The sequence below is a fragment of the Vombatus ursinus genome, unplaced genomic scaffold (genome assembly GCF_900497805.2).
Source record: "Vombatus ursinus unplaced genomic scaffold, bare-nosed wombat genome assembly UNPS02014945.1, whole genome shotgun sequence".
In the NCBI taxonomy this organism is placed as follows: Eukaryota; Metazoa; Chordata; class Mammalia; order Diprotodontia; family Vombatidae; genus Vombatus; species Vombatus ursinus.
Genome location: NW_020954723.1, coordinates 16,501,400 through 16,527,756, shown reverse-complemented (window position 1 = coordinate 16,527,756; position 26,357 = coordinate 16,501,400). Strand labels below are relative to the sequence as shown.

At 36.5% G+C, this 26,357-nt stretch overlaps 1 protein-coding gene across 6 annotated transcripts in view; it reads right to left on the bottom strand.

The window, feature by feature from the left end:
- Window positions 1-23,956, bottom strand: part of CEP128 (centrosomal protein 128) — a 237,913-nt gene extending 213,957 nt beyond the window's left edge. For 2 of the 6 annotated variants that reach the window (XM_027844949.1, XM_027844955.1), the window contains exons 1-5: window positions 21,725-21,876; window positions 18,764-18,865; window positions 5,533-5,665; window positions 2,066-2,213; window positions 734-820 (exon numbers count right to left, since the gene is read on the bottom strand). In XM_027844949.1, the coding sequence (XP_027700750.1) occupies window positions 734-820; window positions 2,066-2,194 (216 nt within the window). In that variant the 5' untranslated portion in view covers window positions 2,195-2,213; window positions 5,533-5,665; window positions 18,764-18,865; window positions 21,725-21,876. Of the gene's footprint in view, window positions 1-733; window positions 834-2,065; window positions 2,214-5,532; window positions 5,666-18,763; window positions 18,866-21,724; window positions 21,877-23,765 lie in introns of those variants that run through there. The other 4 variants (XM_027844950.1, XM_027844953.1, XM_027844951.1 and 1 more) reach the window with 4 other exon arrangements.
- Between the last annotated feature and the right edge of the window lie 2,401 nt (window positions 23,957-26,357).

Genomic DNA, 26,357 nt, shown 5'->3' with positions numbered 1-26,357 from the left:
TACTAATAAAAGTATAGAAAACCTATAATTGTCTAGGTTCATTTTCTAAATGAAAGTATTTTTTAAGTTACTAGTGAATATAGACTAGCTTCCCAGTACTGACACAATTAGCTCCCCAATTACTAAAAAGAAATGATGACTTCTTTATTGCTTTTTCCAGATAGAAAATAACAGGATATGACTTATTATTTACATATTATAAGGCAATTCAGTACAGAATAGATATATAAATAACAGCTAAGATTTAAATGATAGTAATCTTTCTAATGCAACATGTAATTGATATAGTAGACAATGAGGAACACATTTAATTAGAAATCCAATAGCTTTCAAAAGACGTATTAGTAAATTTCAGATGGAACAAATCCAAAGATAGAATAAGCAAAACACTTTAAAAAAGGATTTTATTCACCCAGAAGACTTTTCTTAAGTCTTCAAGTGAAGCATCCTAGAAACACAAATTCACATCTTAGATTTACTCATATCCTAAATTCAACCCTCTTCACTTTAAAAAAAAATCCAAAAGTATCTAGTCTATATAAACTAGTTACAAAAAATCTAGTATGGTCATCTAAATTCAAACAACCAAATATTAAAACATAGAGCCTCCAAAAAGTGACTGTTATTTTTCACCATGTGTGTTTTCTTTTGGGTTTTTGCTGAAAAACAAAGCATATAAAAAAGTGAAGCAGAAAGAAAGTCATAAAAGTTAAGGATGTTAAAAACTGCTCACATTTTCTATGGCTTCCGTCTGTTCATTGCTATAATCTCTATATTGTCCCAGCATCTGGTCAACTTGTCGGAGGTTTCGATTGGTATCCTTAAGAAAGAAACTATATGACATTAATTGTTCCCAAATAGTGTTCCATAACCACTGACTCCTACATGTATCTTATAATACAGCAAATGTTTAGTTCACTAATTTATACTATGTATTAAACATTAACATCAGTCTGGGACAAAAATATGTCTACCTCCTTTACTGATTAAGAACCAGACTCAGAATTTAAATTCTAAGTTGTTATTCCACCTTCCATAATGCCTATGTTACGAATATGACCCTGTGCCCTTGAAGGCTATGCCAGGAGAGTACAGGCTATGACAGATCCTATCAAAGTAGAATGGGTTTGAATATGAGCCCAGTGACAGTCTGTATGTCTCCATACAAGGACCAGCCTAAGACCTGAAAGGCACATCACCAGAAGCTTGGTTACTGGGTGATGAAATTTTCGGGCAAAAATACTCAAAAAGACCATGTACTAAGATGTAGACGGACTGTGTTTACAGAAGGGAGTTCCTACTACCTCTGAGAAAGAAGTGCCTATAGCAACAAAATCAAAGATCCTTGAAGCATATTTTGCCCCTAAATTACCCTCCTTAAAAAGCTGGGACTATGTCTTAGTTATGCTTAAATTACCTTCAACACCCACCACAGTATCTTAACCATAACAGGTACTTAAATAATTGTTGAATTAATATGCAAAAGTACAAACAACTAAAAATCAAAGCCCATTTCTAAAAAAACATAAGGTAAGAGTGGTGGGAAAATAAGAATAAAGTATAATTACTACCTCCTCTCTTTTTTCTTTGGCTTTGTCCTCTTGGCATCCTCTCAGTTCTTTCCCATGCTTTTTCTCAAAGAGGGACAAAAAACTTGTCCATATCTAATATTAATTCTTTTTTTGGGGGGGGCTAGGCAATGGGGTTAAGTGACTTGCTCAAGGTCACACAGCTAGTAAGTGTTAAGTGTCTGAGGCTGGATTTGAATTCAGGTTCTCCTGACTCCAGGGCCTGTGCTCTATCCACTGCGTCACCTAGCTGCCCCACCTAATATTAATTCTTAGCCAGATTCCTCACCATAATCCAGCCTAGAATCATATGATCCCAGTAGATAGTCATACTACTAAAAATGGTGTCTGTGGATTTTACTATAAACAAAAATCTCAATTCCAATTACAAGCTATGTAAGCAACTGCTAGCTCTTTTTCCATTATGCAGCATTTTAAAATAAACTTTAGACTCATCCTATGTAAAGACTATTATATACAACCATTTGAGAACTTACCTGTAAAGTACTTGTTAAGGTATGGATCTTTGCTGTAACATCTGTAGCATGAAGTCGGTGAGTGCGAGGCTTCCGTCTATCCAATCGACCATGACGGTAATATTCTGATTCACTGGATGATTCTGCCATTGTTGTCTTCAAACCCTTTCTAAAAAGTAGAAGGAGAATGAGAAAGAAGAGGAGAAGGAGAAGGAGAAAGAGAAGAAGGAGGAAGAGCAGGAAGTGGAAGAAGAGGAAGTGAAGGAGAAGGAGGAGGAGGAAGAGAAGAACAGTTTATTAAATTGTACTAGGACAAGAAGGGAAGTTGTTGACTGGGAAAAATCTTTTCACCAAATATCTCTAAAAATGTCTGATACCTCAAATAAATAGGAATCTACCACAAATTTGTAAGCCCAAGAACCATTCTACAGTAGATAAGAAGTCAAAGGACATGAATAATCTATTCGCAAAGGAAGAATGGCAAACTATTAAAGGCCATATGAATGATTGTCTCACATCACTGGCACTAACAGTAAGAGTAATGCAAATCAAAAAACTCTGAGATTTCACCTCATACTTAGCAAAATGACAAAGATAACAAAAGACAGAAATAGTCATTGTTGGAGAGGCTCCAGAAATACAAGCACACTAATTCAATACTTATTAGTGGAATTATAAATTGGTCCAAACTTTCTAGAAAGCATGGAATTATGCTAAGAAAGTAACTAAAATTGGGGCAGTTAGGTAGTGCAGTGGATAAAGTACCAGCCCTGGAGTCAGGAGGACCTGAGTTCAAATCTGACCTCAGACACTTGACACTTACTAGTTGTGTGACCCTGGGCAAGTCACTTAACCCCATCACCTACTAAAAAGAAAAAGAAAAAGAAAAGTAACTAAAATCTCCATTCTCTTTGCCATATAGACACCACTGACAGGGACATATAAAGTGAGTCAAGAATAGAAAGAAAAGTTTTTTCACACCAAAATATGTTTAAATAGTGGAATAGAGAGTAAAATTTAATAAAGAAGCACTTTTGTGGTAGCAAACAATGAGAAATAAAATACTACAGATGATCATCAATTATATAATGGCTAAGTAAATTGTGGTAGATGAGTATAATAGAATATTACTGGGCTTCAAGAAATGGAGCAACAGGAAATAAATATAAAAATTTCAGAAAAGCATGAGAAGACTTTCATGAGCAGAAAAAAAAAAACAGAACCTGAAATATATATATATATATTTATATATGCATGTATACACAAACATATGTGTATACATATATAATGAATACAGTGATATAAATACAAAGAACAAAAAACAAACAAAACTGAATTTTGGGTAACTATAACAACCAAGTTTGGTCCCAGAGAATAGAAGACAAAATGCACATCATTCTCTCCTTTGCAGAGGTGATAGATTATCAGTGTCAAACATTACACACACTGTCAAACTCAGTTAATATGTCATTTAGTTTTGCTGACCTCTTTCCCCCTTTTTTTTCTTTGTAACAAGAATGGTTCAGTTAGCAGGAGAGTCAACCCAGAGTTATGTTCAGAGTAAAGCGATATGAAAATAAACAAAATAAACAAAAAAGTTTACTCATATAAAATTATTAATTAATCAATTAATTTAATCATATAAATAGATTTGTGTGTTACCACTAAGTAATTGTAAAAATATATCTGAGCAATCTCTACAATCAATGACAAAGTCAACCAATTTCTAAGGAATATAGAAAGAACAGTAGAATAATAGATTAATAACCCCATTCCATCCTGTTACTCCCCCCCTCCCCTTCCTCACCAAAAAAAAAAAAAAATGCATATACTCCTCTTTATATATTCCAGTATACATAAATTTTGAAAAGAAAAAGAAAAACGCATTCCCCAAAATTTCCCATAGAAAAGTAGCAAATTGTGTTACAAGGAACATTAGAGTCAGAGGAACTTAGTTCAAATCCCATCTCTGATATTTACCAGTTGTGTAATACTTGGTAAATCACTTCCCCTCTCTGGTCTTTAGGTCCTCAACTACAAAATAAGGGGGTAGTCCATGGTAATCTTTAAGGTACCTTCCAATTCTAAATTTTATGTTTCTACTTTTTTTAAAAAATTAAGATAGCAACTCGTGCTGCCAACAAATCTTCTCTAAATAGAATATGCTTTTTCTGTTTTGTTTTTGCTAAGACAAAGAATTGAAGGGATATCTAGCTCCTTATCATTCAAGCTGGAGTGATGGAGAATCAGTATTTACTTCTCTATCCCAGCCAATTATTTTCACTGTCCTATCTCCTTCTTCCCCGTAAGCAGTACAGGATTATAGCCACTTCAGTAGCTCCTTAATGCTCTGTGGGAAGCCATTAGCACTGAACTCAATAGCACCATTTTCCCAGAATGATACAAAGGTGCTTAAAAACCAAACAACTTGAAAGGAGAGAAAATCCTAAATTTAAATATTATAATGCCTCAAAAATTGTCTCTCTCCCTTTATGGCCACTTCTCTTATAAACACGTACAATATCATCTAAAATCATCTTTCACTTATTATGGCATTTTTTAGAATTGAGAAAATGGTAATGGAAGAAATCTTAAACTGAAATTCTATTTAGTTTTGACTTTTAGTTCTATGTAACTCCACAGTCAGGGTAACTTCAGTAAAAGTGGAACTAAGTCTTAAAGATTAATAAAAGTTGATGAATATGAAAGATATTAACATATGTATAATCTATAATCTCACACACATACCCATTTTAACTTTGTTTTAAGTTCAAAATATGAGATAACAGGAACTTATTCAAGTAATACTATTATACCTTTCTTAGACAATAAAAATATCCTGGATTCTATCTCCTTGCTAAATTTTAATAATGAATTCTAAAAAGTCAACTATACTCATCTATCTCCTTTCTCTCATAAATATAGTTATGAGATCTTAGATAATCTTTAATAAAACAATGATCCTACTGATCATTTTTATTTCATATTTATTTTGATAAATCACAATTCTAGGAAGTAAACTCATTTCAAGAAATAGTCAAGCAGAGGATGAAATATTCTGGTTTTACTGTAACTATAGATAGTGAATAAGACAAAGAATCATAATAAACATATTTGGGTTATTGTGGTTTTTCCATGAGGCAGTAAATTTTTTAATGATCATCAGCTCTTCTCTAGCACACCAATGAACATACACATTTATCTGAATCCTCCAACCAGTTCTCAAACTAAATTCCCACTATGCTAACAATTAGTAAGTAATGATAATCACAGATTTTTATATAGCCATCTTCTTATTGCTATAATTTAAATTTAAATCCAAGCATCTTATTATTTTATACTCTAAATCATTTCATTACTTTATACTGTAAAATACAATATAAACTTGATAACATTAATTAGGTTCAAGATGTTAGTTAAATATTTAAGTGATATGCAACATAGATAAATGTTTAAAATCTTACTTCACACAACTAAAGACTACATACTTTTAGTATGAAAGAATCATGATTTCCAGCATGAGAGATTCACCAGTACACATTAAAAATGTCTGCAACTGTTAATTCCAAAAGCTGGAGCAACAAATGAAGGATGTTCTATCTCCTGGATCTGATGGTATACCTGTAGAGAAAGTCAAGTATAAACATAAAATAAAGATGGGGGGAAAGGGTACCAAATATGTGGAACATTCAGAAAATATCACAGTACTTCAAGCACATAAGATTCATGATCTAAGAACCCCAACACAACTAAAATAGGAATTATTTGTTTGTCATTGGTGTTAAGAGTCCAACCATCTTTTTTATACAACTCCATCAACAATGTACAACCAAGACCATAGGAAGGATTCAGGAATGATATAAAATAAATACTAAGAGTGTAAGTAAGGTGGATTTTGTTATTCTTGTTTAGATAACAGTTCCCAGGATCCATGGCCAAAACAATCTAGTTCCCAGGCTCATGGCATGTAAACAGTTTTTAACTGAGACTGCACAGTGATATATAGGGATGACAAAATTTAATATTTACTATGCTTACACTGTGCTAAGTCATGATGATATTGCTAAAGTTAACCTGGGAGCTTATTGTTAGCAAATTGCCTTCTTTGTGTGCTTCTCCATATATCAAGAGAGCACTGGTCAGTAAGTGGGGATTTGGGATGTGTGAATGTGCTTGCCTCAACCAGTCCCCACTGGGGATTTGGAGTATGCAAAGGAAAATGCATGTGTGTCTGCCACAACCGGCCCCCATTGAGTCTTGGGGGATTTAGGGCAGTGCATAAGCTGGAATGCTGTGCCTGTCTCAACTGGCCCCCATTGAGACATAGGGGTTGTTGCCCCCCCTTCTCACTGGCCTCTGCGAGAAGATTGGTTAGGGGATCCTACAGGAGTTGGTGCACCCATTATCAGGAACCCATAGTGATAGAGAAGAATAAGAATAAATTATTATTTAACCCCTCTGAAGCTGTCTTCCTGTGCTTCTGACTGGCCAGATCAAGAGTGAACCTGTTAGAGGCTGGAGCCCAAAACACCTCCAGTGGCGGCTCCTGTGTGACAAGGAGCAACATAGACTTCTACATTATCTTTATTGAACCAAGGAATTTTCTGTTAAGTTTTTGGTTTTTGAACACTATCAGGTAATTTGGACACTAAAAACACTGGTTAACTGAGACCCAGAAAGCACTGATAGTGATAGAAAAAAAAAAGGTAAAGAAAAAAGGGAGGGTAGGGTATCAATGCATCAGTGAAGCATTTTTTAAAACAGACAAAAGAGAGAAGGTAGTTAAGAAGTTCACAAAAACAAGCAAGCAGTGTTGGTTTTATTACTTTAAGTTTAAAATTTGTAAAAGCTGAATATAATAGATTCACAATTATACTCCCATATACATATTTTTCTGAGTTTTTAGTATGTTTCCTTCACAAACATAGCAGTTTACATTTGTTGATGTTTGTCCAGTTCATTAATTTGTTTTTGTTTAAAAAGAAAAAAAAAAGACTAATGCTTATACAATTCATTTTATGATGGCAAAGGGCTGGACACTAAAATGTCCATCAATGGGGGAATGCCTAAACAAATTATGGTGTATAAAGTACTACCATGCTATAAAAAATGTCAAAGGGAATGATTTCAGAGAAACCTGGGAAGACTTGCATAAACTAATGCAAAGTGAAGTGAGCAGAATCAGAACAATTTATATAACAACAACACTGTAAAGACATACTTTGAAAGACTTAGGAACTTTGATGAACCAAAGACTAACCATAATTCCTGAGGACCAATGATGAAGCAAGATACCCACATCCTGACAGAGAGGTAATGGACTCAAGATACAGAAGAAAACATATATTTTTGGATTTAGCAAAAATGTAGATTTGTTTATAAAATCATCTGTTGTCATTCAAAGCCTTTCATAACCTGGCTCCTCCTTTTCAGTATTCTTATACTTTACTCTCTTCCAAGTTCCTTATAATCCAGTGAAATAGGCCTTCTTGCTCTCAGATAAACGTTCAAAGGATATGAACAGGCATTTCTCAAAGGAAGAAATTCAAGCTATCAACACTCATGTGAAAAAATTTTAAAAATCAATAATAATTATAGAAATGCTGCACCTCACACACCAGACTGGCAAAGATGAAAAAAAAAAAGGATGACTTTTGGAGTGGCTCTAAGAGAATAAGTACACTTGTGTACTATTATTGGAGCTGTGAAATGGCCTGGTCATCCTGGAAAGCAATTTGGAATTATGATCCCAAAAGTCACTAAACTGTGCATACTCTTTGACATAGCAATAACAGTATTAGGCCTATATCCCAAAGAGATCAGAGAAAGAGGGAAACGGCCCTTATGTACAAAAACCTTTATAGAGGCTCTTTTGATTATACCAAAGAACTAGAAACAAAGGGGATCCCTGATAACTAGAGAATGGTTGAACAAATCATGATATATGGATGTAATAGAATAATGTACACCAAAAGAAATTACAAAAGGAATAGTTTCAGAGAGACCTGGGAAGACTTATATGAACTAATGAAAAGGTAAGAGATCAGAACCAGAACAATTTAGATAAAAAGAAAAATATTGTAAAGAAAAATAACTTTGAAAGACTAAGGAACTCTAATTAATCCAATGACCAAACCAATGACTGATAATGGAGGGAGGGGATAATTTGAAGGGAATAGGGTTTTTCTGGTTTGGGAGGTTTGAGGGGTGGATGTTAAATAAATACCTAACTCTGCAAAGCTGGCTCAGACTATGTATATTGTTTGAGTAAATTTCAAATTTGGAGTCATCTACTAGTCGCCAGTCATTCAACAGCTAACCAGATCTACAAGCAAATAAGCTGAGTTGGCTGAAAATATCAGATCAACGGTGCGATACAATACAATTTGGTGATTTCATAGTAGCTGCAGTTTCTGTTTTTCAAGTAATGTACATTAAGCAGAGCTTCAATGCTTATTTAGCGTTACTGTGTGAATCTTTTAACTAATAAAAATAGCATAGCTGAGGTTTTTCCAACAGCTGAAGCTAGTTTGTTTGCTTGCATTCTTTCCTCTCTTTTTTAAATCCCACACCTAACACCGTACTTTAGTCCACATATAATGACAATATGGTGGCTAGGGATTTCTGTTCAATATTTCAAGAAACTTTCATTTCAACAATGTGGGTTCCCCTCTAATGTCACAGCTGTAAAATAATTCAACAGATGGTCTTTAAGAGATGTTGAAGCCAAAAATTTCCTCAACCTAAAGCTAACTAGGGTTTCTCCAAACTTAGCCTTTGCACAACAGATAAGCAATTCATCTACCACAGCTATTCCTGAAGTTTTTCAAGCTTGGCACAATCTTCCTGGGCTTGTATTCTAATGGTATGGCCTTCAAAAATTTAGAACTATCTCTACACCACAATGAGTCTTGAAATCAGGACTTTTGTGGAGAATTTTATATTTTTATTTAAATCTTCAGGAAGTAAGGAGATAGGCAGAGAGGGAAGAAAGAGGACTCAAAACAAATTATCACTTAATATACCAAAGACAACTAACAATAATTTTTAAAAATCCTACTGAAGAGCACAAGAGATATCATTACATGAAGAATCATATTTTTACTATTTTATTGAGCACCATGATTGTGTTAGATTAGGATTTTCCACATAATTTTAAAATTACTTCAACTATACAAGTTGAGGGCAAAAAATAAAAGAAACAACTTACAAGTTCAGAAAAATGGCATTTATTCCAAGGTCACCTATCTCTTAGTTTTCTAGGGTCTTTTAGAAAATGCAGGCAAACACACTACAAGAAAATTTTGTTCAATTGCACCTGATAGATTTGTATTTGAATGTCATATTACTATACTCTTAATGAATCTTATAAAGTTGGCTATATGTTCCAGTCCAAATAATGAATTCCTAACAATTTGTCCCTTCTAAGAACTTAATGTCCACATGTCACCGTGATCACAGTCACCAGAGGAAATGAGATTATCACCAAAGTTTGCTATAGGATTAACAATGAGCTCCATCTGATGAACCTTAGTCAACTTCTTTTGTGTTCTAACCTAAAGAATCATTAAATTGTCTCAATTATGACACACATTTATATGGAAGAAAAGCAATTTATTGATTCTCAGGTCTCTTTTCCTTAGAAGCCATTTTTAAACAATTAGCAGCTGTTCTACCATACATAAGCTTTAAACATCAGGATGATAATTCACAAAGGATGACTAGTCTGAGTTAAGTAATTACTCTTTTGGTTTCTAAATCTATCCTGAAGTTACTAACCTCAAAAAATGCCTTCTAATGAATGAAACTATATTTAAATATTTGAAATCCAACCACTAACAAAGTATCAAGTTTTATTTTAATTGTACATGTCTGCAGTGTAAACTACCAACCCTCAAAAGATATCTAAGTTGATCTGATTTTTTCCCTGATCTTTTCATATTTTTACAATGAATTGTTTAATACAAATTGTTGCCTTATTGTTGTCTTTGATTACATTGTTGTAATCAGTGCATACAACATTTTTTTAGTTCTCCTTTAATTTGCCATTACTTTATATAAATCTTCTGATATTTCTTTGAATTACATTCATAGTTTCTTAGAGTATAATAATATTCTATTGCATTCACATACCTTAATTTATTCAGCCAATTCCCAACCAATGGACACCTAGTATGTTTACAGTTTTTGCTATTTCAAAGTGTTGTTTAGAATATTTTTGTACAAATAATTTTTTTTCTTGTCTACATATGCACCAAAATATTTTAGCAGCATTTTTTTTGGTGTGTTGTAGCAAAGAACCAAAATTAAAGAGATGCCCATCCACTAGGGAATGTTTTTTATTTTGTTTTTTAGGCAATTGGGGTTAAGTGACTTGCCCAAGGTCACACAGCTAGTAAGTGTCAAGTGTTTGGTCTGAGGCTGAATTTGAACTCAGGTCCTCCTGACTTCAGGGCCTGTGATCTGTCCACTGTGCCACCTAGCTGCCTGGGGAATATTTTTTAAGTGTGGCATATAACCATCATAGAATATTACAGTACTGTAAAAAATGAACATGAACATGGAGAAGCATGAAGGCATATGAACTGATGGATATCACCATTAATATCATCCCCCATAACTGTTACTCCTCCCCACTGTTACCCCTCTCCACAAAAGAGCCTTCCTTTTGTAACAAGTATAATCAAACAAAACAAATCTACACATTGGCTCTTGTCTGAAAATTTATATGTCACTCTATACTACTAATCCATCACCTCTTTGTTGACAACTGGGAAATATTCCCCACTGGTCTTTTAGAGTTGTTCATTCTAGTGATCAAAGTTCTTAAGTCTTTCAATGTTGTCTTCTTTTACAATGTTGTAAAAATGTATAAATTGTTCTGGTTCTACTCGGTCTCCACCAGTTCATATAAGTCTTGTCAAATATCTCTGAATCAATCCCTTTCATCATTTTTTAGGACACACTAATATTCCATTATGCTTATACATCCATAATATTCATAATTTGTTCAGCCATCCCCCAATTGATGGACACTCAACTGTTTGCAATTATTTCCTATCAAAAAATGCTGTTATAGTTATTTTTGTACCTAAAGGTCCTTTGCTTTCTTAATATCTTTGTGGTATATGCCCAGAACTGCTATTGCTAGGTCAAAGGATAGACTCAGCTTAGTGACTTGTAGGACAAAAACTAAGAATCACTGGGTTGAGCATAAGATGAGGGGTTGGGAGCATGACAACCATTAAGGAATTAGGCTATCAGTGGCTAGAGAAAAGTCTAGTAAAGAGGCAGGTGATTAGACTACTCATATAACTGAATCAATTCTGAATCAATTCCCTGTGTATCTTGAATATTAGATTTTTAGTGGAGAAATATGTTTCAAAGATTTTTTTCCCAGTTAACAAGTTATCTTCATATGTTAACATATGTAAAAAATGTTCAACTTAATATAAACAAATTGACCATTTTATCTCTTGGTATCCTCATGATATCTTTTTTCATCAAGAACTGCCCCCCCATCCAGAATTGAAAAAGTTATTTCTTTCCATTATCTTCTAATTTGTTTGAGATATGACATTTTATATCTAGGTCTGAGTGAACTGTTAGTCTAAACTTAATTTCTGCCAAACTACAATTTCTATCAAAAAGTGAACCCTTACTTCAGTAATTTGTGTCCTTGGATCTATGAAACAGTATCCTACTGTGTTTCATTGCTTCTGGATCTTATATAACATTCTTCCACTGATCAACCTTTTGATTTTTTTTTTAATAAGCATCAAATAATTTTGGTGCTTACTGCTTTATAGTAGAGTTTGAGATCTGATACTGCTAGGCTCCCTTCCTTCCCACTTAATTTCATTGTTTCCCTTGAGATTCTTAAACTTTTTTTCAGCCAAATGTTTGTTGTTATGTCTAATTCTATACAGGAACTGTTCGCCAGTTTTACTGGTATGCCACCAAAAATTATGTTATATAGTATTGACGTGGCACAATCATGAGAAAATAATATCTCTCTTATTATTTAAAATCTGTTTCTGCAAAAATATTTTATAGTTGTGTTCATATAATTACTTGTCAGGTAGATAACTAAATATTTTATATATTCTGTAGCTTTTCTGAATTGTATTTCTTTTTGTCTTGTTTTGTGGATAATATATAAAAATGTTAATGATTTTGGGGTTTATTTCATATCCTACTTTACTGTTTTTTTTTCAATTAATTTTTAATAGAATCTCTAGAAGTCTTTTAATAAGCCATCTCATCTGCAAAAAAACAAAATAATAACTTTCTTTTTTGCCTATGATCAATCCTTTGATTTCTTTTCCTTATATTTTTGCTATAGCTGGCATTTCTAGAGCTATATAAAATAACAGTGGTAACAAATTATATCTTTGCTTTACCCTGATCTTATTGGAAAAACCTCAACCATTTTCCCATTATAGATAATGGTAGCCCTTGTTTTTAGATGGATACTATTTACAATATTAAAGAAATATCCATTTATTGCAATTTTTTGATTTTTTGAATAAAAAAAGGGGGCTGTATTTTACCAAAAGTTTTTTCTGCATCTTCTGATAATCATGTGAATTTTATCATGGTTTGTTATTAATATGGTTTATCATAGTTATAGTTGAACCAAACCTCATTTCCTGTTATAAGTTCAACCTGGTCCTAGTAGATGATCTTTTCATTATGTTGCTACAGCCTCTTTGATCATATTTTATCCTATACTTTTACACCGATATTCATTTGGGATAGTGGTCTATAGCAACGATGTCAAACTTAAACAGAAAGGATCCCTGACAGTGCATTTGGACTTACAAAGTCACAAATTAACATTATTTAAACTGTATTGTACACTTCTTTTGTTAAACATTTCCAAATTACATTTTAATCAGGAAATAGTTTTGTCACCCTTGAGCGTAACATTTCTGGTCTATAGTTTTCTCTCCATTTTGCCTCTCCCTAGTTAAGGTATAAAGACCATACTTGCTTCAAAAAAAAGGAATTCAGCAGGATCCTCCCTTTTCCTATTTTTGATGATTATATATTAGAATTCTTCAAGTGTTTAATACAATTTAATTGTAAATCCAAATGGTCCTAGAATTATTCTGAGTATTTTATATTTTTTAAAATATTCATTCATTTCATATGTTCTTACTTATGCTAGCATCCATTGTTGACCAAAATAGTTTCTAATCATTTCCTTTATTTCCCCTTTATTTCTTGTGAGGTGATTTTTTTTTCATTTTTGATAATGATTTAACATTAATAGTTTTTTATTGTTAATCATATATTTCCCTCAATCAAAAACATATAGTTTTTCCTTTATTTGTAAAGACAGCAAAGGAGAGTAAGAAGGTGATAAAAGAAAAGGGATGTGATGTAACACTAGTAATCTACAATTGAAACAGTAAACTTCCACTGCCCTCAGACCCTAATCACTGATTCTTACATTTTCTTCTTTGCTATTGAGCCCCCTTCTACCATTCTCCTTCCAAAATTTAAGTTTATTGTGTTTCTATACCCTCCTCAATTCCACTCTCTCTCTTAAACCCCACTCTCCACCCTCCCTGTTTCTGCCTATTTCTTGGCTGAATTTAATGTATTTCTACACCAAACTCTGTGTGTGCAATCCTACTTTGTTGGGTTCAGGTGAGATTCATGACATGCCAACCCCTTTCTGCACAGTCCCTTTTCTAGTTCATTATTTTGCATTCTTTCCCTTCCCTTTTCTTTCCTCCCTTTTCAAAAAACATCTTGAAGAGAATATTTTCAAGTTCAACCAACTATTCCAAAAAGCAGAAGTTGAGGAAAACATAAATATGATTATGATGAAACTCTTTTAGTATTATTACCCAAGAACTTGACACATTTCAAAGCTTCTGGCAGTTAATCCCAAGAGGATAGCCTTCTCTCTCCCTCATCTCTTACATCTAATCAGCCACCAAGTCCTGACAATTATTTTTCAACAATTTTTCTTACATCCATCAGCCCCCTCCTTTTACAATTCCAGTTTAAGCTTTCATGCCTAATGTCTCTAGTACTGCATCTCAGTACTCTTCCTACCTTCAATTTCTTCCCTATTCCAATTTATCAATGGTATCCTTGCCAGATTAACCTCTTTATGTATCGTTTTAATAATATTATTTCCCTAATCATAGGCAGCTAGGTGGATAGAATGCTGGGTCTCAAGTCAGGAAGACCTGAGTTCAAATGCAGCCTCAGACACTTACTAGCTGTGTGATCCTAGACATGTCACTTAACCTATTTGCCTCAATTTCTTCATCTGTAAAATGAGCTGGAGAAGGAAATGGCAAACAACTCCAGTGGCCACAAAGAGTCGTACACAACTGAAATAAATGAAAAACAACAACAACAACATTTCCCTAATCAAAACTTGTTGAATGGCTCCCCATAGACTACTGGATAAAGTCCAATCCCCTCAACTGAATATTCAATGCTCTTCACAATCCAGGCCCCTTTAAACTCACACTCCAGCCAAACTAATTCATTCACCATTCTAGGAATATGCTTTATACCTTTATACCTCTATCTTCTGTTCCATACCTCCATTGTTCCCTATTCCTGGAACTCCCTATTTCTGGGCCCTCTTTCCTTCCATCTTCACTAGATGAAGTCTTATTAATTCTTCAGGGCACAGCTTAAATGCCAACTTCTTCATGAAGCCTTTTCTGATCACCTCAATCAAAAATGAACTTACTATAGCCTTATAGCACTTCCTCCTCTGAACTACTATAGTATTTTTTTCATAAAACTCAAACAATATAAATTATATACTACCTTGTATAATAACTATTTGTGTTCATGTATTGTTTCCTTTAGTTGACTATAACCTCCTAAAGGATAACTGTTTTAGATATTTCTATGTCGCTCAGAGAACCTATTACAGTGCTTTGCACTTATTAGTCATTCAAAAAGTATTTGTTCCCAGGATGAAGTCATCGTTAGAATATTTGGCCTAGATAAAATTTTCTAATCAAATTGTTTCCAAAAGAAATGGCTTCAGCTGAACAACAGTAATAAAAATACTTGATTATTTGTGTGCTAGGACATAAACAAAGTTATAAATATTTCATGGGATCACAGATCCATTTGAGTACATATGTTCAAAATACAACTGCATTACACCTAAGAGTAATTGCAATTGACTAACCAAGATAACCCTATTTTGATTTATTACAGTCATTTTCATTTACCCCACCACTTGTTATTCATTTATACTATAATCCCTTCAACTCTAAATTAGCCAAACACTCTACCAACTGGTCCCATCTTCAGTACTGTCATGAATGTGCCTTCTTCTCTGTGTAGGCAAACATCCTTTCTGTCCCTCACTCTCTTACCATTAAGCATTTGCTCAAATCTGGATAGCCTGCTCCCAGCTATCCAATCTTTTACATTTTAATCTAAATATACCTTCTCAATGAAGCATTTCCTCAAGAAGACCATGACTCAGAGCAGCTCTACATTCTAACATATTTTCTCTACAATACACCAGGATACATGTTAAGGCCCAAATGCAGAAATCTATGCATTTACAGGTAGGGAAATGTCTGACAGATATTTCCACCTAGAGGTCCTTCAGGCACCTCAATCTCAACACATCTATAATGGAACTCATATTTCTTCCTAAATCAACTCTTTTCTTAACTTTCCTATTTCAGTTTAGGATAACTTCACATCCTTAGAGTCATCTCCGACTCTTCCCTCTCCCTTGCCCCAATATCTAATCAGTTGCCAAATCTTGTTGTAGAGATAGAATCAGCCCCTCTTGGAGGTATCCATTCCCTGTGTCTCACATGACCTGTTTGAGTTACTCGTCAACTCTCATCTAGACTATTAAGTATTTTCCCTGGCCCAAAGTTTACCTATCCCAATTCATCCCAATCCCTTCCCAATTTATTCTCTACATAGCAATCAAAGAGGACTTCTGAAAGTAAAAGTCTGACTATTCCACTCCCCTACTCCAAATGCTCCAGTGGTTCCCTACTCTCTCTTGGATCAAATACTAATTCTTCTGTTTGTCACTGAAAGCCCTTCACAACCTAACTCCAGCCTATCTTTCCTGCTGTTACTTCCACTCACATTTTCCATTCCAGCAAACAGAATGGCTTGCTCCTCCTCATAAATGACACTCCAATCACCTATCTCCCTGTCACTGCCCAGGCTGCAGACTACTCTCCCTCATCACTTCTTCCCTAGTGGAATCCTTAGACCAGCACAAATAATACTTCCTCTGTGAAGCCCTCTTCCTCAAAATCACTTTGTAATTACTTTGTATTGACTTAACTGTGTACGCAGTGTTTCCACCCAGTAGAATTTAAGGGAAAAACTTTGGGGATTGTTGTCTGTGCATAGCCAGTGACTAACAAAGTGAACAGGTCACAGAATCACAAATCAAAAGCTGGAGGCGCCTCAAAGGCCATGTAGCCTCAATATATAGAGAAGGAAACTCGAACCCAGGAAGATTAAGTGATAGTTAAGTGGCTTAGTAGATTGAGCCCTGGACGTGTAGTCAGGAAGACTTCAAATCCAGCCTCAGATACTTACTACCTGTGTGACCCATGGCAAGTAACTGCTGTCTGTCTCAATTTCCTCATCTGTAACATGAGGATAATAATAGCACCTACTTCCCAGGATTGCAGAGAATATGCAATGCAATGTTTGTCAAGCACTTTGCAAAGCTCAAAGTGTTATACAAATGCTAGCTACTATTATTGGCCCCAGGGCACACTAGGATAAAGTATCAGAGGCAGAATTTGAACCCAGGTACTCTAACTCCAGAGCCAGTACATTTTCCAATGCACAATAATGCCGCCCTCATAGTGGATGTATAATAAATGCTTGTTGAATTGAATAGATATTCCTATCAATGGACATCCAGTTAAATTAATGTTGTACAATGTTAAGAGCACTAAGAGTCCAGGGACCATCTGTCCTCTAACATCTTACAGTGTGACCTTAGGCAAATCATTTTACTTCCCTGAGCCTCAGAGCACATAAAAGGATGTAGTGTGAAATAAGTCTAGAAAGGCGGTCCAAATCTGTTTAAAGATTGTCTAAGTCTAAAGGGCTTAAATGTCAAGCTAAGGAGATTATATTTTATTGTATAACAGGAAACCACTAAAGATTCACAAGTGGAGGAGTGTCATAGTCTTATCTGTACCTTATGAAAAATATTTTTGTAGCTATGTGAAGGATGCATTGGATAGAGAAGAACCTAAAAAAAGGGGGAACAATCTAGAGGCAATAATCCAGGTGAAAGGTGATGAGAGCCTTAATTAGGGTGGTGGCCACATGGCTAGAGAAAAGGAGATTGATGTGAGAAATCCTGTGAAGGTAGAATTGACAAGACTCAATAACTGATGAAAACTGATAAATTAGTGGAAGTAGAGTGAAGAGTAGCAGGTAACTCAGAGGCTGCAAATATGGTCAACTAGAAAGATGACAATGCCCTCAACAAAAACAGGGAAATATGAAGCAAAGGCAGGTTTTCAGGGAAACTATCTTGAGGTTCATTGTAGACGTGCTGAGCTTACGCTGACTTTGAGACAATTAGATAGAGGTGTATTACAACTGCTGATAGAGCTCAGTAGAAGGATTGAGGGTGTCATCTAAATAGATATGATCACTGAACCCATAACCTCAAAGATGTGACTATAAGAAAGGTCCAAAGATATACTTTGTATATTTGAATTCCCTTTATACTACTGGTTATATCATCACTGGCTAAAAAAAGTATAGCAATAAATCCAGCTTCAGACACCTGACACTTACTAGCTATGTGACCCTGGGCAAGTCACTTAACTCCAATTGCCTCACCAAAAAGCTAAAAAAAAAAAAAAAAAAAAAATATATATATATATATATATATAGCAATAAGCCTAGACAGAAGTTTGAGATTTCCTATTTACAGATCTTACATTTGTATCTCATGCTAAATTTGATCATTGTATAAATACTTCAAATTCCTACAGTATTTATTCCTTTTCAGGATAATATTTAAAGATAATTTAAGGGCTGATAGTGCTAACATCTCAAAGAGCTTGTGAAAATAATAAGTGAGAAAAATGATAGTCATTTGTACCCAAATAGCTTCATTTTTAAAATCACTATATTCCCAAAATGTTGACCCAAAATTAAGCAATATTTTAAGAAATAATACATTTACATAGTCTTAAGTTTTATAAAAGTAATTTTCTCAAAATAGTTTACATTTTATCCCCATTTTACTAAAAAAAGGAGCCTGAAGCACTGAGAGGTTGTGACTTATCCAAGATCACACAGCTAAGTACCTAAGATAAGACTTGACCCTATTTCCTGACTCCAACTCCATTACTTTTTCCACTACACCATTTGCCTCTAATAAAAATGCATTATTCAAATAAGTCCAGTGGTGAAAAGCAAATAATCTTTTTTTTTATTATGTAAAATGTTTCAGTTCTAAAGGTCTGGATTTTTGTGGAGTAGATTTTATTTTAGCTAGGCTCATCTGTGAATAAAATCACTCTTAAGCCCAAAATAACTACATTTCCAAGGTCCAGTTTCTACTGCTTCCTTCCCTCAAATACAAAAGTTTTGTTATTTGCAAACATCTCAGAAACCCAAACAGAAAACATACTTAGGAATTTGGGGAGTTTGTTTTGTAAGTAGTGCTCCCCTCTGACATCAGTACTTTCTTAAAAAACGTACCTCTCCTTTCTATCATTTCTTCAGGACCATGAGGTTCAGGGCAAACAGCCTATTCAGTATGTTTGATGAACTCTGGCTGCCCCTCTATTTTTCCCAAACCACCTATAGATAAATAAAACAAGAGGTAAAGACACCTACAACTTTAAAGTTTTTAAAATAATAAAGTTAACTTACTCTCTTCATACACATGACATACTGTAAGTTCACGAGAACAGGGCCCTTATCTCCTTCCCATTTGCATACCTTCCCTAACCACCCCCTCCCTATTCCTCATCAGTTCCTATCGTAGCACTTTGCATATAGTAAGTACATAATAAATGTTTGTTAAAATGAACATAACCGAGATCAGAAAGAATATTGAAGTCATCCAAGTGTGCAACCAGCTTACCCAGTAAATTTTATTCACAAGCACACAGGTCAAAGTGTATCCTCTACAGTGACAAAAATCAAATTTACATGTTGATGGTACATAATTGCAATTTCTTCAGCCTATTCAATTTGCTTTAATATCATATGGTATGTATGGTAGCACATTCCTAAAGTACAATGATACATTCAACACCATTATACTGTATGTCAATCTTGTGATTTAAAGAAAACTAATACTGAAAATGAATATGATCCTTCTGATTTTGATTTCTTTTCTCACTCCTGAAGTCACGCATTTGAATAACACAAAAGTTTTGCCAATAAACTAACCATCCATCCCACTCTTAAATGAAAAAAACATATATTTTATAAGCTGACTGGTTCTAGAGATGTTTCTGGGATGTCAATGAACTAAAGAAATATAATACTAGAGCTGTAGGCTGAATTTTTTATTTTTCCTGAAATCAGGAAAATCTAATTCCTCTTAGACCTGACCTTGTTTTTTGTAGGTCCTGGACCTATGAATATTTTCTAACTTCTGACTGAATTAACATTTGCATATTTCTAAGACTATAATCGGCAAGAGGCCTAATACAATATATCTGAAAAGTGAGTATTTGTCTATGTAAATATCAATCAGGGAACATATCTGCAACCTTTTCTGAAATAAGGAATGAAATATTTATTAAAATAAGTAGCAGATGGTTAGAGGTAACCTAGGTTACAAAAGGGCACTAGGGTAGAAATTTCCGACAAGAAATGTTAACTAGAATAAAAAGGTGAAAACCATGTAAACTTCATCCACTTACACACAGTCATAGGATAAGCTATAAACCACTCATTTAAAGTAACTGACACCAATTTGTAGGTTCACCTATTAGGAACTAAAAAGGAAACAAATCCAGAGAACCAACTCAAACAAAGCACAATTTTTACATAAGTGAAATCCAATAACATAGCTAATTAGGGTTCCCCTCCCCAACTTCTGGAAAAAAATGAAAAATAATTCAAATAAAGGTCTTGTACATTAATACTTAGTTGTCCTCTAGAGTTTGTGTGTTTGTGTGTGTGTGTGTATGTATGTATGTATGTGTGTAATAGCCCAATTCTGATGACAGCTTTAGACTTTCACATCCAAGTACTGGAGGCAGCTGCTTTACAGTGACCTTCTCAATGGAGACTCCACCAGGCACCAAATCTTCCACAAATACAAATAGAGAGAATCATAGAGTAAGTAGGGTCCTGTATTCCATCTCATGCCTGAACAAGAACACATTCTATAACATTTCCAAACAAGTGGTCATCAAGACCACCTGGATCACCCATTCCACTTCGGAAAACCCTAATTATGGGGAAATTTCTCCTTCCATTAAGCCTGCTAGATCTCCATGGTATCATGGAAAGAGATTCCACGGACTTGGGTAACAGGCAGGAGTGCTGTGAAAATAGTGCTGGATTTAGAATCAGAGGCCCAAATCTGACATATTCTATATGTGTGACCTTGGGCAAGTTATTCTACTTCTCTTGGGCCTCAGTTTCCTTGTCTGTAAAATGAAAAGGTTGATCTCTAAAATCCCACTCTGCTCCAAATCTTAAAATCTATAGTCCTGCCCACTAGGACCAAGGAGAGCACTCTAATCCGACTTCATTTGAAATCCTACATCCTGAAAAATGCCTTTCCCCACTCCTCATCCTTCCTTCCCACTGCTAGTGCCTTCTTTCTGTAATTACCTCTGGCATACAGGATGTCACAAAAGTCTTGGGGCAGTTTTAAGCTCTTAATGGTATTAAGAAAGTACCATACAAATCGCATCAAGTGCATGTCCAATTATACTGAAACTAACCTTCAAACATAAAGACATGCCAGGCTTTAATGTTTTGCTTGAAATGGACTTGAAAGCCAACTGCAATCAGTCTTAACAGTATGGAGAGTCTGAAACTGCCAAGCCTTTTGGGACACTCTATTTATCTTATAATATGTACAGCTGTGTTCGCACACTGTGCCGTTGCATTAGAATGTAAGCTCCTTGAGGGAGGGGACCATACTCCCCTTGAGGGGGAGTAATAGAGGAGAGGTGATCTTTCTCTACATCCCCAGCGCTTAGCACAGTGCTGGACACATAGCAGGCGTTTAATAAGTGCTTGCTGATTGATCTATTCCACAAAACAGCTCTTCAAAAAATTGAAGACTGCAATCATCAACCGAACCCCTCGGGCATGGTATCCAGTCCGGAAGCACCTGCCTCTTGGCCACCTGGCCGCCCCCTCTGGTCCACGTCCCTTTTTTCAACAGGGCACCCAGAAGGGGACCCAATACAAGAGACCTGGGTCTGACCAAAGAAGAGAAAGCAGCTATTAGCTGCTGACACTCTGTGTGTCACTGTGAGTCTGTACATGCTACCAAAGAACAAATTCACGTCCGTTTCCCTAAGCTGCGACCCAATTGGGTAACGTGGCTGATAGCCCCTGACCTGAGGACTCCCTCCTCTCGACCTCTCCTGCCCCAATACCCTGAGGACCAAGGCCCAGCAAAACCCCCGGAGGTTAGGGAGAGAGGATGAGAACAGGGACGACAAGGGGAGTGGCACTTACCTAAGAAAGGAGAGGGCCGGAGCCCTCAGCGCCGAATCATCTCTAACTCGGATCTAGCCGTTGCAAAAAGCTGCAACTGACCAGACGCGGCCGGCGCAACTGACTCTTCCCTAGACTCGGCAGCTATGGCAACTTGAACTAGCCGCCCAGCCGTGGAGGCTGCGGCGGACCCCCCCCCCCCGCAGCCGCCCCGTGGCCTTCTGGGAGCTGTAGTCCATGTAGCTGGAGATGGTGGACGGACCAACCACGGAGAGAACTCGAGGAGAGAAACTGAACTGCAAGTCCCAAGAAGGGTTGCGGGAGAGCCGCCCGGTGGCTTTCCCGGAAGAAGCCTAGAAGCCCGTATCCGAGTCCCGGGACCTAGTACGGCGTCTGGCAGCTGCCCTGGCTGCGTCCCTTCCCCTTCCCTCTTCTTGTAATTTGGTTTAAAGGGCCAGCAGCTTGAGAGGGATAGTTATCTGGAGTAATGTCGACAGGTGGTGCAGGTTTCTCATGCTCTTAGACTCCTGCTGATTGAGGACCCCAGCGTTCAGCAGTGATGACTGTGGACACGCGGTATTAGGTCTCTTAGGTCTAGCCAAAAATCTTAGGATCATGAACTAGCCATAAATCTGATAGATCGCAATTCATTGCATTTTCCACTAACACCAAATTACTTCTTCAGTGACTCACGATTGCCCGAAGGATAAAATACAAATCATTCTGTTTGGTCTTTAAAGTACGGCACAATGTAAAACAATCACACCTATGTTTCCAGATTTGGTTATGTGTTGATTTCTCTCATGCACTCTTATTCAACCAATCAGACCTTCTTCCGGTTCCCAATCTATGATATTCCAGCTCCAGCCACTTTGCACAAGTAGCGTCCCTTGTGCAGAAATAGCAGGAAAATGTCCTTCCATACCTCGACCTCTTGAAGACGCAGCGTCTTTAAAATTTCAGCTCAAACGTACACGAAGTGATACAAAGTGAAGTGAGCAGAACTAGGAGAACATCGTACACGGTAACAGCAATATTGTGCAATGATCAACTCTGAAGGACTTAGCTATTCTCATCAATACAATGATCCAAGACAATTCCAAAGGACTCATGATGAAAAATGCTATCCACCTCCAGAGGAAGAACTGATGAAGTCTGATTGCTGCAGATCGAATTTTCACTATTTTTTTCGGTCTTTCCCCGCTTTGGGTCTTTGTCTTCTTTCACAACATGACTAATATAGAAATGTTTTACATGATTGCACATGTATAACCTATATCAAATTGCTTACCATTTCAGTGAGGCGGGGAGGTAAGAGAGGGAGAAAATTTGGAACTCAGTTTTTTTTTAAATGAATGTTAAAAATTATCTTTACATGTAATTGGGGGAAAATAAAATATTATTTTTCAAAAGTTTCAGCTCAAGTTTAGTCTTCTTCCAGAAGACTTTCCTGATAATTGAAGACTGCAGTCATCTCATTTCCCTCAGTTGTTATTGCCACTCTTGAATCAGTGATTCCTTAATAAACATTTAGTGTGAGGACGTAAAGAAATTTGCTATATGTACTTACCTGTGAACATGTTGTATAATTATAATCCCTAGCATCTCTGTAGCACATTAAAGTTTGCAAACAACTTAACAAATATCTCATTTTATCCTCCCAATACCCTGGGAGGTAGATGCTATTTTTGTCCCCTTTTTATAGATGAGGAAAGTAAGGCAGACCAGAATTAAGTGGCTTGCCTGGCCACACAGCTAGTCAGTATTTGAGGTTGGCTGAACTGAGGTCTTCCTTACTGCAGATCCAGCTCACTCCATCCTCTGAACCACCTTGGAGACATTTCTATGGCAGAGTGATGAGCTCCAAGGGGCATGTGTGAATCAGAATATAGGAATCTGATTCAAACATACAAAAGTATGCAGACAAAATAAAGGTTAGAGAAACAGACTGCAAAAGGGGTGTGCCCAGGGTCCCTACACCCGGGCCATCGCTTGGTGGGTCCCTAGTTGACGTAGTGCACTTAGTCAGCTATCCCACCCAAGCCTTCGCTTGGATACTTACCCTTCCCGGTCTTCGGACGTCTCCGGCCCCTCCGAGGGTGGAAGGAAATGACTAGACAGAACACCCGAGTTGGCAGCTGCACACGATTTATTGGTTACATGCTCTCCTGCCTCCCAAGGTCCTGGCCTCTGCTCTCTGTCCTGCCTCCCATCGTCCCGGCCTCTGGTCTCTCCCCGGCTCCGACTCCCGGCTCCACCCAGACACCCCGGGTCCTGCTCTTATAGCCCTAGCTCCACCTCGTGGGTGGAACTTGCCCGAGCTCCTCCCATGTTCCTCCTTCGTAGGTGGAGCCAGCGTCTGTTACTGAGGCACTCCCAGTACCCTTTCGGGCAGGTACTAACCTCCAGGTGTCTCTTACTTCCCTACAGGAGGCCACGGTCCAGAGCTGGGCCCTAACAGGGGTGGCTTCCCTATTTACAGTTTCAGAGTCACTGGATTTCACTACTGCCCTAACCCAAGTCAGAACAGCTGAAGCCTGAGGGAGACATTGGCTGTGAACTTATCTTTACAAGTAATTCATGCTAACAGGTGCAGTGGTAGTATCTTCTCTCCCCTTTCTAATCTGTCTAACTGGGCAGATGTTTATTCCTAGTCTTTAAAGTATTCATGTTCTTTAAAATTGCATTTAAATCCTCTGTTTTAAATTATACTAATGCTGACTAGATAGATAAATCCTAACTGTTCCTGGTTGTATGTTTCATTATTTCTGAAGGGGAAAGGGTAAGAGGCTCGCCAGAAGAAGAGAATAAATGCAGGCAGAACACACTTTTAAAATTAATCTGCATTAACATTTTTTCCATCACTCTCTATAAGTCTAGACAATCAACAAAATAAGAAACCAAAGTGTGATTTGCAGCATTTGCTGGCTTCAGAGGTGTGACTACTTGCTAAAATTTTAAAAATTGGTTCCCCCAAGGGTAGGCGCTAGCTCCATCACACTCCTGAAAGGGAGATGCGGAGAAAGAGGACTGACAGAGTATGTGAAAGATAAGAGGAACATGGAGAATGGACTTTCACTCTCAGAATGTCAGAGTGAAATGATTTCTTTTCCCCCATTGGGCCTGAGGGCTCCTGAGTGAAATGAGAGACTAATTTATGGATTATTATATTTTATAAACTTTCTAAGGCATAGCAAACTTGAATCCAGTGTTTCCCCTTAATGAAAGTCTGAGACATGAGGAAGCAAATTTAAGTGGTAGAAGAAGGCTAACTGAATAAAGGGGAAATTTCTAGATTTCCCCAAATATATGTAAAAGAGGTCCCCATTTTATGTAAAAGTACGGGGCCTGCAGTCAGAAAGACCTGACTTTAAATCAGGCCTCAGATACTTTCTCATTGGCTGACCCTGGGCAAATCACTTAACCTCCCTCTGCCTTAGTTTCCTCAACTGTAAAATGGAGATAATAATAGCACCTACCTCTTTAGGGTTGTTAAAGGGATAAAATGAGATATTTGTAAATTGTTTAGCATAATGCGTGGCACATAATAGGTTCTATATAAATGCTAGATATTAATATTATTGTGTATAAGCTTACAAAGTATAGTGTGAGTATCGATATTTGAGAGCCTTTGTTTTATGCCATAAAAAACTCAAAAGATGCAAGGTACCTACAAGAATCCCTAAATAGATACAGAGATACATAGAGCTTTCAAATAGCCTGTGTCTCCCTCACTAACACCACAAAAGAGAATGAAGTTGGGCTTATCCTCCAGGCAAGACCCTGTAGTGGACTTGCCCAACTCAGGCCTGAGTTTATGTTTGATACTGGAACAAAGTGAGACATCCATAGGTCATTCAATAGTTAACAAAAGATCCATAAAAGAGAAAGATATTCAACAAGTATAGGCTTTATGAAACTGAACACTTAAACTCAAGAACTTTTAAATTTGGGATTAGTCATTAAGCACAAAACTGAGACTCTCCAATCAAGTCAGCTGGCAAGCACACATTCTGCTTCTGCCGTGTGCTTCTATTGAAAATTTCACAGTAACCTAGTTTCTATCCTCTGTTAAATTGAGAAAGCCCACCCTCAGGGTTTCTCCTTTCAGGCTATATATAAACTCACATCTACTATTGCCGTGTGCTTAAGCTGCAAGTTGTCATCTATTCTCCTGGAGCTATGCAAAGGAGAAATCCCTTTCACCTCACTCCTAGTTGCTATACTCTGAATAAAGCAGAAGAGGCAAAAAAAAGAAGTCCTAAAGAGAGCAACAGCTAAATTTTACAGAACACAGGGAGGGGTAGCTGATTCTTATTCAACCACTTATCAGAAGGAGAACCAATCTCTGAAACTTAATCAGTATGAAGACAGTGGAAATGTGTACATGTGGGTCAGGAGGTGCGCCACAGTGGCCCTTATCCCATAATTTATCAGTTTGATTAGTAAACTCCTCAAATTGATCTGAGACTCCCATAATCAATTCTTTTTCTATGAATGTATTTTGATTTATCAACAATCATTTCCATAAGCTTTTGAATTTTAAAATTTTCTCCCCCTCCCTCCCCAAGACGGTGTGCAATCTGGTATAGGCTATACATATACATAGGCTATACATATACTCTACAGCCTCCAGTACTGGCAGTTCTTTACA